The sequence below is a fragment of the Telopea speciosissima genome, chromosome 5, assembly GCF_018873765.1.
Source record: "Telopea speciosissima isolate NSW1024214 ecotype Mountain lineage chromosome 5, Tspe_v1, whole genome shotgun sequence".
Taxonomy (NCBI): Eukaryota; Viridiplantae; Streptophyta; class Magnoliopsida; order Proteales; family Proteaceae; genus Telopea; species Telopea speciosissima.
In genome coordinates this window covers 29,237,158-29,250,050 of record NC_057920.1, presented here as the reverse complement: position 1 = coordinate 29,250,050, position 12,893 = coordinate 29,237,158, and the positions used below count along the sequence as shown (strand labels likewise).

General features: G+C 38.7%; 1 protein-coding gene across 1 annotated transcript in view; it reads left to right on the top strand.

The window, feature by feature from the left end:
• The window catches only part of LOC122661378 (pyrophosphate-energized membrane proton pump 2), a 40,211-nt gene that overhangs the window by 11,577 nt on the left and 15,741 nt on the right, over positions 1 to 12,893 (top strand). The window contains exons 4-7 of the mRNA XM_043856757.1: positions 4,088 to 4,239; positions 4,342 to 4,489; positions 4,575 to 4,707; positions 11,160 to 11,332. Coding sequence (XP_043712692.1) covers positions 4,088 to 4,239; positions 4,342 to 4,489; positions 4,575 to 4,707; positions 11,160 to 11,332 — 606 coding nt within the window. The remainder of the gene's footprint in view (positions 1 to 4,087; positions 4,240 to 4,341; positions 4,490 to 4,574; positions 4,708 to 11,159; positions 11,333 to 12,893) is intronic.

Here is a 12,893-nt window from a genome sequence, read left to right as displayed (position 1 = left end):
CATTTCTTTCAAATGAGTTTCCTCTCTCAGATTACTAGGATGAATTGCACGAGCTTCCTCTCTCTCTCTCTCTCCCTCCAATGGCCGCATCATCAAGTTCGGCAAGCTTGCGAGATTTTCGGTTAGTATTTCTCTTGAAGTTAGCACTAACAATTTGACTTTGAATGGAGTAAAATACTTTTGGCTTTGTTTGTTTCCTGGAATGAATTTATGAAATTGTTTCGTGTTGGTTCTTTTTTGCAACTCTATTCATGGGGAATGCTCTTTGCCTACAATGGGAACATTTCATTTCATCACCAATCTAAGAGCGGATGATAGAAATTGCTTGACTACAAACCTAAAAGTCGTTACTAAAGCTTTGCCTTATTCATAAATAGGTAGGAAACACAAAGAAATGCTTTCATTCCATGTGTCAACATAGGCTCAGCAGTTTCTGGAACTCCATTGAGTTGCAGAGTTCGAAAGGTAGGAGAAGACATCGAAACCCATTATTTTTTGAAATTGTGTGCGAAACAAAACATAGACAATCATGTACTATTGGAGAAGGAGGGGTGTGTTGAAGGAATTGGAACAAGTCTTATTGCAACAAATGAAGGAGGAGAAGTGGAAGACTTGGAGTGCACGTGGGTGGCTACGGTTATCAATCAAAGGAATGAATGAGTAGAGGGACGAATCTTCTCAAGCTTTGTCTGGTCTGGTGATTGGATTGGTGATGACTTCTCTCCTACATCCGAATGCGGCTGGGCCAGCAGCAACATTGGCTGGGGAGAGGGTGCGTGAGCTTTGCGACGGAGGAGGGGATAGTGCAGTTACGTATACACCAGAGCAGTCGCATTGAAGGTATTCCAATAAAGGCCGAGGTAACTCCACTTCAACGTGGGTGCAGGAGCTGGGAAAGGGGGGGGGGGGAATTGCAAGGTTGGGTTGGGGAAGGGAGAGTTCCAGAGGGTGTAGTGATGGGGGAGGGGGGCAGAGGGAGAGCGGAGAGAGAGGGAGGAGGATGGGAAACCAAAGACGAAAAAGTAATGAATTTCGTTCATTTAAACTTGTTCACACTATTATGTGCGGAATTACGTTATTTACCCCTCTGTTGAAGCTAAAACAAGTTATATTGAGAAGCAAATGATGTCCGTCACAGGTTCTATTTGTGTCCTGCTAGGTTATAAACAGATGAATCCTTATGTAATTGCTTGGGGAACAAACAACAACAACAAAAGAGACGTATCATATCAGAGAGACGCAAGATACATTAAAGATACACATAGAAATGTTTAGAATACATGCGAAATATAGTTTTGAAGCATAAAACACTATCAATAAGCAAGGGGAGAGGTTTTGTACACGACCGTGCATGGTGCACGATCAAAAGAGACATATCGTATCGGGGAGACGCAAGATATAGTAAAGATACACTTAAATGTTTAGAATACGTGCAAAATATAATTTTGAAGCATAAAACACTATAAATAAGGGGAGAGGGTTTGTACACAGCTGTGCATGGTGCATGATTGTGCTTTCAACAATTTGATGGGCATAATCGTGCACGGTACACGACCCCTCATCCCCATCCAACGGTTACAGGCATAGTTGTCACGTCGTCACGTCGATCCAAGTCGGTGGAGGGGTGTCATGTCAATATATCGACATGTCGCCCGCCATGGCGTTGCCATGGCGATCATATTGACCATGTTTTATTTTTTATTTTCTATTTTTAATGTCATTTAGTATGCTATAATATATACCCTATAACATAAAAAATTAACATGAAAGTGTACTACTAATGTACTATGGTTTAATTCATGAAAGTGTAATATCCATTAGTGTATATGAAATCATGGATTATCAAATAATTGATAGCAATAGTCTTGCTGATAATAATGTTGAAAAGTCACGAGAGTTGAGATATGATTCATATGAAAGTGACTACAAAAGTAACAAAACAAAAAAACAATTACAAGAACATAATTTATATTGAGTGAATAAAGCTAATAAACAACCCATCTAAATTAAAAAAAAAATTGCTGATGTGAATATGTGATTGTGTAGTAGTCAATAGTGTATTAGTGTTTTCTGTTTTTTTAATTTTTTTTATGTTTAGGAAAAAGCATTAAAATAAAAAATGGTTAAAAAAAAATTATTGTTAAAAAATTAAGTTTTATAATTTGAAACAACCATGGCGTCCGATATGGCCATATGTCGTGGTATGGCGTCCATGGCGGCACCATGGCAACGACATGGAGGCCATATCGGTCGATATTCTTACATCATCCATATTGGTGGTCGACATGCCCACTTCTCCAGCGATATGACGCCATGGCGGCTATGGCGACGCCATGACAACTATGGTTACAGGCACAGTCGTGCAACATGCATAGCCATGCACGGAACCTTTATGTGAAATATATCATGTATAAAGAGGAGAACAAAATATGACAAGAAAAGTGCAGTCAATTGATTATGTATAAAGGATGAAGTTTCTTGTACTAAAAAAATATCATTTTCTGTTTGGGGGAAGATTTAGGGTTTAGGTACACACCTCATTGAAAAAAACTATAGTTTGATGCAAAAACCTATAGTTTGATGCAATCATTCAGGTTGCTTTTCACTAACCTATTGCAAAAATAAATGACATAAACATCAATATTTGAGAAAAAAAAATTCCAAGTTTGGATAGAAACTGTTTTTGCGCAAATCTGGTTTCGATCCTTGATTGCAGGTTGTTGAATTAACAAATGATGATGAAATCAACACGATTAGAGTTGTCCTTGTCAGTAAAAATTAGGGATCAAGTTGATTTTGGCCAAAAAAAAATAAAATTTGATTACAATGCGTTACAGGTGCTCCTGGTAAAGTGTTTTGAGTTATTGGTTGAGTTATATAGTTTATAAGAAATGTATCTAGTGTATCGATAAGTATCAACCATATCAGGTCACTTATCAACCCTATACAGTTGATATTTTTTTCAGGTATCGTATCGTTATCCTAAAATTAAGATACGTATCAATTAGTGTCGGCGGATACATAAAGATATTTAAAACCTTGCCTGCTCGTCCTCACACACGATTTGAATGAAAAGAAAAAAGAGTTGTTTTTATAGCCATGTTGCTGTGAGAGACAGTTGTTCTGTGAGAGAGTATGGTGAGAGACCAAAAAACGGTGAGAGGCCGTGGGTGAGAGACCCATCCATATCCCTTCTTCCCTTCTCTATTTTCTGTTTTATTTTTTGTGATTCAACCTATTCTTGAGAAGCATTTGAAAACCTGTTGCTCCCGCTGAAAGTTACTGTTGGACAGCCTATTGATCTTGACTGTAGGATAGGTTAACAGTGCCTTATTTCTACATTATTTGGTATCAAAGCCAATCGTGGCCAACATTAAATTGAGTCTCACTGATATGGCCGACAACCAAAAGGTTCATAATTATGATCTTGCGGAGTTGATGCAACTATTTAGACGAATGGATCGAGTGCCGCAACTTTTGGATTCATATGTAGCACCTCTACGGGAAGTCGCGAGACCTATCACAGTGAGAGAACCTGAAGTCAAGGTCATTGTTGCAGTAATCCCAGCACTATGCGACGTTAAGGAAAAACCAGTTCCTATTATCGGAGCTACCATTGAAGAGGTGGTTGAAGAAGCAATTGAGTTGACTGAGGACCACCAGGAAGAATCACCCGATGAGATCAACATTGCACCGAAGTCTCAATAGGTGGAGAGATCGAGAGCGTGATGGAAGAAATTTCTGAGGATACAGTCGTCAATGACAAATTTGATATTAAAGTTGATTATGTCATTATCAAAAGGTTTCTTTGCTATACACATTTTTCGAGTACAAATGTGAAATGACACTATTATCCTCATTGAAAAAAATAATTCTCATACTAAAAGGGAAAAAAATTGTTACAACTGATTTGACACCTTGAGGGTGACAATAAGAATCTCTTTAGGTTTTAACCTTATATCAGGTAGCTAGTCTGAGTACTCTTTTTGGTAATTCTTCTAAAGCATCACATGAAAATAATTGAACACCTGGTTTTTGTTTCAAAACTCTATGTGCACCTGACCTAAGAATTTTGTACATTTTCTAGATATCAGATGCCATACGGGACGGAGCAGAAGGCTATTTCAGGACTCAGTATGGAACCATCTCCAAGATGGCATTGTTGCTAGCACTAGTAATTTTTGGCATTTACTTGTTTCGCAGTATGACACCTCAACAAGAATCATCTGGCCTTGGGAGGTGCTGTGTGCTATTCTCTCTGCTTAAGTTTATTAACAGATAGAGATGTTTTATTTCTTTTCCTCCTGGTTAGGAACTTATGGTACTGGCATGTTGTTGCAGGTCCACATCTGCTTGTATTACAGTTGCTTCTTTTCTTCTTGGGGCTTTATGTTCAGGTATTGCTGGGTATGTTGGAATGTGGGTGTCAGTTCGTGCAAACGTACGAGTTGCTAGTGCTGCAAGACGTTCTGCAAGAGAGGCATTGCAGGTTTTTTACTCTATATGGTTGTTAAGATTTGGTTGATTGAAAAATTCTTCCTGATTTTCTCTCTCATGGAAGATATTGTATGTAGGTTGCTGTTCGTGCTGGTGGTTTCTCTGCCATTATTGTTGTTGGTATGGCTGTCATAGGTGTGGCAATTCTCTATGCCACATTCTATGTATGGTTGGGGGTGGATTCACCGGGTTCATTGAAGGTCACTGATTGTAAGTTTTCAAATTTAGTTGGTTCCATCTCTTAGTTACTTAATACGCATTTAGTTTCTTTTTTTCTTTCACTTATTAAAAATAGATGAGCTTATTGAAAATGTGTAGTTGCTTGGGTTTATTCCTCTGCACGTCATACTTAATAAAATAAAAATACAACAACAGCTCAGCCTTATCCCAACTAAATGGGGTTGGCTACATGGATCCTTACCCTCCAATCAGCTCTATTCGAGGTCATATAATGTAGACCTAGGTTTCAAAAGTCAAACTAGGAGGCAAACAATCAGGATCTGTTATGAACACCAATCGGGCATGCCAAAAATAGGTTTTTGGTGAAATTAGGGTTATGGTTGATGTGTGGGTTATGTCAAGTTGATGCAGGGGAGTCTAACAGTGAAGGTCCTGAGATGTTTTGATGGAGGGAAGTATGTAAACTTGACTGGGCAGCAGGTTAGAGTTAGGTTTTCTGGGTTTTTGAAAAGAGGAATATGGGGGATTCTAGGGTGTAGGATGGTTAGTCTGGGCTCGGGTTTGGATCGAACTCTCCTTAGGGTGAGAGTGATTCGGTCTAAGTATGGGCAGAATCTGATGGTTGGTTTGGTTTGTGGGAGTTTTAGAGTTTTGGAAAACTCAAAAACAAATGGAGAAAAGTTAGGGTTGGGGCTGTAGAGGATTAGGAGAAGAATAATGGGGTTGGGAATAGTTTAAACTCACTGTAATTGCAGGTTCAAACTGGCAGCAGCTTGTTTAATGGTAGAGCTTGAATAAAAATTGAATCTTCTTGAACTTGAAAGTAGATCTTTAAAGAACCGCTCAGGCTTCACACCGCAAGGTGTCGATTGGATCAAACACCAATCGCACCAACGAATGGAGAGTTCCCGCAGCCTCTTTCTCATTCTCCTAATTTTTCTCCTCCTCCTTCCTCTCCTTTACCCCTTCTTCCTATTTCTCTCCTTTTTTTCCCTTTCTCTTTTCCTCTCGCTCTCGGTCTCCCTCTCCTCTCTTATCCCTTCTTTCCTATTATTTCTCCACTTTCCCCCATTTTTTTTCTATTAACCGTGCTGCCCCCCCTCTCTCTCTCTCTATCTCACTAGTTCTTTTCTTTTTTTCTTCATTTCCTCTATTTTATCCCCTTCTTTCTCTCTAACTTCTCTCTTATTTCTTCTTTCTAGACTAGCACATTCATCGCACCATAGTTGTCACGACTCACGACGCCTAGGCGATCCAAGGCATTGGAGAGGGTCCAAAATCAAGGCGGCACCAACTAGGCCACCAAAGCGTCCAAGGAGCCTGCCTAGGCGCCCAAGTTGACCAAGGCGCCTGGATGCCTAGGCGACACGTTGACAATTATGCATCACACACACCTCTCCTAATTTCTCTCTCTAAAACTGTACAGCCTACCTCCTTTTTCTGTCCTACTTTTCCTCCTACTTGGACAACTCCTCTCTTATCTTTCCTATTTCTTCTCTATCTGTCTTTCCTTCTTTTTCTCCTCCCTTACTCTATCTACCTATATATCTCTCTCTCTCCTTTTTTTTCTTTTTTTTGGGGGGGGGGGGGGAGGAGGTGGGATATTACACTACCTCCCATTGAAGCCGTCTTGTTGCATTTGCTCAACAACCTGTATTATGTCTCTCTGGCACATTTGATCGCCCATCTTCCTGAGAGAGTCCTAATATCCTCTTCCATTTCTGATATTCTCAAGCATTTCTAAAGAAAACTTGTCATCTGAAACTTATGCAGGAATAATCAATCCAATTCGAATTATCTTTTGGGCTTTTATGGTCGACCTGAATCGAGTCTATTTTTCTTGGCCACTTACCTTGCTAGTCATATTCCTTCTGAGATCGCTTGAATTTGCACTTCCTTCCCTGAACCAAAGCCAAGCTGTTGCAGTAAAAAATTGATGCTTGAAGTTTGCTTCGAATAATCCTGCCATTACAGGAGTTGCATGGGCTTTAATAATAGGCCTAAAATACCAATTCCAAAGTAATAGAGACTGGTCTAACCTTATAATAAGCTTCAGAATCAGTCCAAGATAATAAGATCTCAGCACCCAAACGTGATCAGATTTAACAGAAACTTCAGATTTGAATAAGAGAGTAGGGTATATCTTCAACTAAACTTTAAATAAATGATAAAACAATTGAACAACTTCAGAACTTACTTGATATTGCATGGACAAAATAGAATAATTAAGATGGAAGAAGAAAGATATGACTTGAAGAGTCACACCACAAACCTAGGCTAGTATCTCACCAACCACCCCAGCCTCTCACCAACATAGTTTAAAAATTCGTCTAGACTCGGTCGTCTCAACCTGATCTCGAGATCTCGCTGAGTTTGTGTATTTTTTTTTTGATATGATGTTTCGGTGGGCAAATGGCCATAGTTGGCTCCGAAACTTTAAGGGAAGCTTGTTTTAGGCTTAATAAACGTATTCAAATCCTCAAATTGTAAAAACCCAATTTGGTGTTTTGGATTTGCACCCTTGGTTGGCAGTATACGTCGAACCCTTAATGTAATATTGCCTATTCTCCACATTGTTTGAGTGCTATGAGACATAATTGGCAAGTAAAACAAGTTAATTATGTATCTTGTATGAAGCGATGTAAGCGGCTGTCTAAAACCAGCGCGAGTGTAGGATTCTTCCTACACCAGCCTAATAACCATCGGGTAGGTGTAGGGATGAATCCTACACTAGCAACAATCGTGGGGATTTTTAGTATTTGTTTTATTTTTATTGAGTTGTAATCTAATTAGGATTCCTAGTGCAAATCTGAATCCTAATTAGAAGTCCTATGTTTTATTTTTATTGAGTTGTAATCTAATTAGGATTCCTAGTGCAAATCGAATCCTAATTAGAAGTCCCAAGTCCTAGTTAGCATTCCTATTTTGAGTCCTAGTCCTAGTTGGCATTCCTATTTCTATTTTGAGTCCTAGTCATAGTTAGGATTTATTTTATGTCCACCTTGAAGGCTATATAATGTAAAGAGCTTCATTGAGCCCCCACGATTTAATGAAGAAGATTATTGCTTTAATGCATTCCACTGTCCCGAGATAGGTTGTGAAGGTGAGGCGAGATAGCCTTCACTAGTTCACTGTTTTCTCTCCTTCGAGTGCATTCAAGTTTGTCAAGTTTGATCTTGCCGATTGTGTGAAGGTTCAAAGATTAGTTACTCGGATCTGTTCTCGGTCAAGGATCCATCCAACACAAGTAAGCTTTCATCCCAATCCCTAACCCTTCTTCTCCTATCCGTACCATCAAACCCTAACTCCATTAACCCTAACCCTCGAGTTCATCTAATCCTCCATTCTGCCCTAACCGATTGCATTATACCCAAGCAGATTCTGGTTCTGGTTTTAGTTGGATTGACATCCATCTGGAATTACATTAAAGACACATAATATCGAATGATTATTTAAGAAGTAGGTAAAAACTTAAAGTTTCTACTACAAACTACAAAGTACACTGAAGTGTGAACAATGCATATTACATAAGACACCCAACCCAAGTACATTGAACAATATATAAGCCAGACACCTAGTCTACCACTTCCAACTCCCAACAATACAATACTATGAGTATGTGATTGTCTACTGATATGAACTGTGACATGTTGGATCGAGTCCACTCATGGTCTGATGGAGACGATGTGCATTGTCCTCTGTCTGCATATGACATATGAATGCCACGCCATAGTGTTCGAGAAGAAACGAGAGTAGTCCTCCACAACTGTCTTGTAAATGTTCTCATCTACATATTGCATGTAATCTATCCTAGGTAGGTCACCGCAATGTGAAGAACCAGCCATTGAGCCTCTCATAAGATCCATACAGATGCATGTACGGCTGGTGGGCTGGGTAGGAGAAGAAATTGTTGATAAATTTTGGAAAGGTCATTGCAATTTGAATTTTTAAAATATTTTTCAAAATTTTGGAAATTAAAAATAATTATTTACTTGCTGAAAATAATTTTTTACACCGTGAGGCTGTATATCGGCCAACAATGATTAAAAAAAAAAAAAAAAAAAAAACAACAACAAACTCAGCCTTATCCCAACTTAATGGGGTTGGCTACATGGATCTAAACACAACAAAGGAAAACTAAGTTCTACCAAAAAAAAAAGGATGCGGAAAGAGAAGAGAAATGGAAAATGCCAAATGAAAGATGCAATATGAAAGATGAAAGATAGTAAGAGGGAAGAAGCCCAATCCAGCACGACAGGAGAAACTCAGCTAAATGGGTCTGCTACATGGATCCTTGCCCTCCAATAGGCCCTATTCGAAGTCATACTTGGAAGTTGGAACAAGACCTAGGCTATGCATGTCCTTCCTTACCACTTTTCCTATGGCCAAAGGTGATTAACATATATAATTTAGCCCCCAGTTTATATTAACCCTAATTTTTAGGAAAATCAAAATTTTTGACCATTAAACTAATAATAAATATATAAACCAAAAAATATTTCAACACCGCGAGGTCGTAGATTGGCCTCCGGCATTTGACATAAAAAATCTACCCCGATACAACAAGTATTTGTTATATTTTTTTTTTTCAAAAAATAGTTTTTGGAATAGTAACTTTACCTGAAATAGTTGAATGTAGCCAAATCTTCCACAGTAACCCCCAGTAGTGTTCCCAATAGTATTGAGTGATGATGTGGCAAAAAAATCAAGAACCATGGTTTTTCCCCTTTTTCTAGGTCCAAGCCCACGATTTTGTCGAGTTTACTTCGAAATTTCCAAGTATGGTTCGAGTTTGTGCATCTTTATAAGGTACTTGTACCATTTTGGCGCGACGGTATAAAAGTACTGAAATCTCACCGATATTTCGGTCGAGATTTTCGAAACATTGTCAAACTGAGATCTCGTAAGATACTCGTTTTGACCAGCTCGAGTTTTCCAAGATCTCAACGAGATTTAGATCTATGCTCACCAGGAACAAAATCTCACTGCAACTCTATTTTCTTTCAGAAGAATTGTACAAACTCAATTTCATTTAAAAATTCTTTTTTCTCAAATGCTTATAGGCAACTCTTTTTATAAAGAGGTTGGGAGGGTTCTAGACTGTCATGGGGGTTTTCTCCTAGACTTAATGTCTTGTACATTTCCAAGAACTTACATTGGGACTCTTTTCAAGATACTTAGCGACTTCATATTTTCACCACTAATACTCAAGCTAAACATTGACATCTCCAAGAACCTATTGACGTCCCCAAGATCATTGTATTAATATAAAAAAACAATGGGCCTATTTTAAGAACATTGTATTATATTGTGTTTTTTAAGTAAATCATAGGTGTCTTTAATATAAATCTCTACTGGTATCTATGTAATATTTGATTCAATATATAGTTGATTTATGATTGAGAATTTGGTTTTGAGTAAATAATTGATTCTTTAAATAGAAGAGTAGAAAATTGAATGTTATTGAGTTGTCTGTTGACATTTGGTGGATCCAAAGGATTCCCCATTAAATGGATTGTCTGGATTCACCATATCATCCATTCGTCCTTCCTCTTGACTCAAATCTGCGAAAAAATCCTGATAATCCAGTTAGAAAACCTCTTCCCATTGTTTAGTCAAAACTGTTTTTGTCAGATTCTTGTTCCTTTAACTTTTTTTTTACATGGAGCAGCAACAGTGCAATATGGTCAAAACATGTTATGTATGATATCTATGTAATAAGGAAATGTCTTTTGGGTTTTCTGGTTGACCCCCCATGTATTGAACACCCTCATGCATGCCCACATTACCAAAACTAAGTGTTAGTGTGGCCTGAAGATGGAATATAACTATAATTCCACTTACGTGATTCCCGAAGAGTAAAGTATTATAAACTTATATAGATGCATTTAGGTAGTGGGCGAGCCTTGGAGCAACAGTTAAGTTGCGCTTGCAACCTGTTGGTTGTGGGTTCAAAACTTGGAAACATCCTTCTCTGTGAAGTGGGGGGTAAGGCTGCGGACATTTGCCCCTCCCAGACCCTGCGGTAGCGGGAGCCTCGTGCACTGGGACGCTCCTTTTATATGGATGCGTTTAGGTGTACGTTCTAGGATTGCTTTGATGAAGGAGGCCACTTATGTGGGGGATGGTCTCAATTGACCGTATTATTTCTTATGAGGTAAATATACAGCAGAAAGAGGAAAGCATGTCCCCGTACATAAATATTATTCATTATGATAGCAAGAAACTAATGTCCTGCTCTACAAAAGGATATACTTCCTTGTGATTAAACACTTAGGTCGACGTATTTGGCAATGGAATGTGCCATAAAATATAGATTATTCTATAGTTTTATTTTAATGTTTGGTTGTTGTTTTGTGTACCATATGTTTCATGTTGAGTTTACTTCACATGAGGTACTCGAGTATGTGAAGTCTTACAATTTCCTAACCAATTGTTTTTTCCGTGATTTGTTGCTTGGCTTTTATGTACATATTTCCCAGTGCCTCTTCTCCTGGTGGGCTATGGTTTTGGAGCATCATTTGTTGCCCTTTTTGCTCAGTTGGGTGGAGGAATATACACGAAAGCGGCTGATGTTGGAGCTGATCTTGTTGGAAAAGTAGAGCAGGGGATACCTGAAGACGATCCTCGAAATCCTGCTGTCATTGCGGATCTGGTACTTTTCTCTTCTATGGTTGAATCTTATTTACTGAAAAATTTTGCTGCTTTTAACCAAGCTTTAGTTATACATCATTGTTGCCCTTAACAGCTCGAGCTTTTAGGATAAGTGGTTGTAACATGGTATCAGAGCAGGCAGGTCCAGTGTTCGATCCTTGGGAAGTGCAAGAGAGTTCCTTGACACTTTCTCCCCTCGTGACTTTGTGCCACGTGTAGGCCCGTGTGTATACAGGCCTGCTTGTGCGGACGGGTGTTTATATACATTGTTTTTAACCTTACTTAACAGCTTGAGCTTTTAGGTTAAGTGGTTGTAACACATTTAATGGCATCAGTTTTTGTTTCCATAGGTGATTGTTGACAAAGAGGACTTGGTAAAATAAAAAGGATTCTTGGAGAAAGAGGTGGGGAAAAAAACTAAACAAATAAGTTGGCTGCAAAAGGACTAAGGATCTAAAGAGATCAGTATTACTACTGGACCTTTCCCTGGCAATAGCAATTCAGATCAGTATGGATCAGACGATTCAAACAAAGGATTAGCTGGTTTAGTGAGAAAAAACCTGATATTACTATTGAGCTGGCCTGTCTACTGCGTATGATAGTTCAAGTCACTCCTTGCCAATGATTATGGGCTGATAAGGATGGGTGACTGGTCTTCAGAACCATGAGCACGACTGCTGTTTATGATATATGAGCATTGAACTCCTTTGCATGATGATCTTCCCTCTAGTTAGACTAATGTAGGTGTGAGTGAGAAGGGGATGTTCATCAAAGGGATCAATTCCTAATTATTATCCTATAGTGTAGGTGCGAGTGAGGATAGCTATTTAGTGCTTATTTGTTTAAAATTTGGGATCCATCAGAACCCCCAAATGTTAGGTGTAGTGAGTCAGCTAAATCAGCTCCAGTATTTCTATGTGATGCAGGAGTATCCGTACTGTGACAGTACCTTAGATGTAATACCAGAGAACTGAGAGCATAGTTCAAAAACTAATTTTGCCGAAATTTTGGTTATTTCGGTCATTTTGATTCGGAATTTCACTCATTTCAGCCTTTTGCACCCCGAAATCATAGAAAAAAAAATACAATGTTTCAGCAAAATTTTGGTGACTCGAAAATTTCAGTCTGGTTGAAATGGCCCTCCGAGATGAGTTTTCGAACTATGACCGAGAGAAGGAGAAGAGATGGGAGAAAGGGGGACTGTCTAGAGAGCATAGATCGATAGTAGCATAAAAAAACCTTTATTTATGTTATAACTGAATACAAGAAAGGACTCCTATTTGTAATAGGAATCAGAGTATGACTCATAACCTCAAATCTCGATAGAGCGAAGATTCCCCCAATCGAGTTACAATTCCATGTTCCCACGGTACATTTAAGTATATATAATTAACACTCCCTCTCAGACTGGAGTATACATATCAAAGGCTCAAGCTTGGAGTGACAAGAACAGATATTAAAAGCCACGTCAGTCTTGAGAATAAACAGTAGTGGTAGACGCTAGTGAGCATAGGGAGAACTTTAATTTAAGTAGCAGTATCAACTCAAGCACATCAATCATG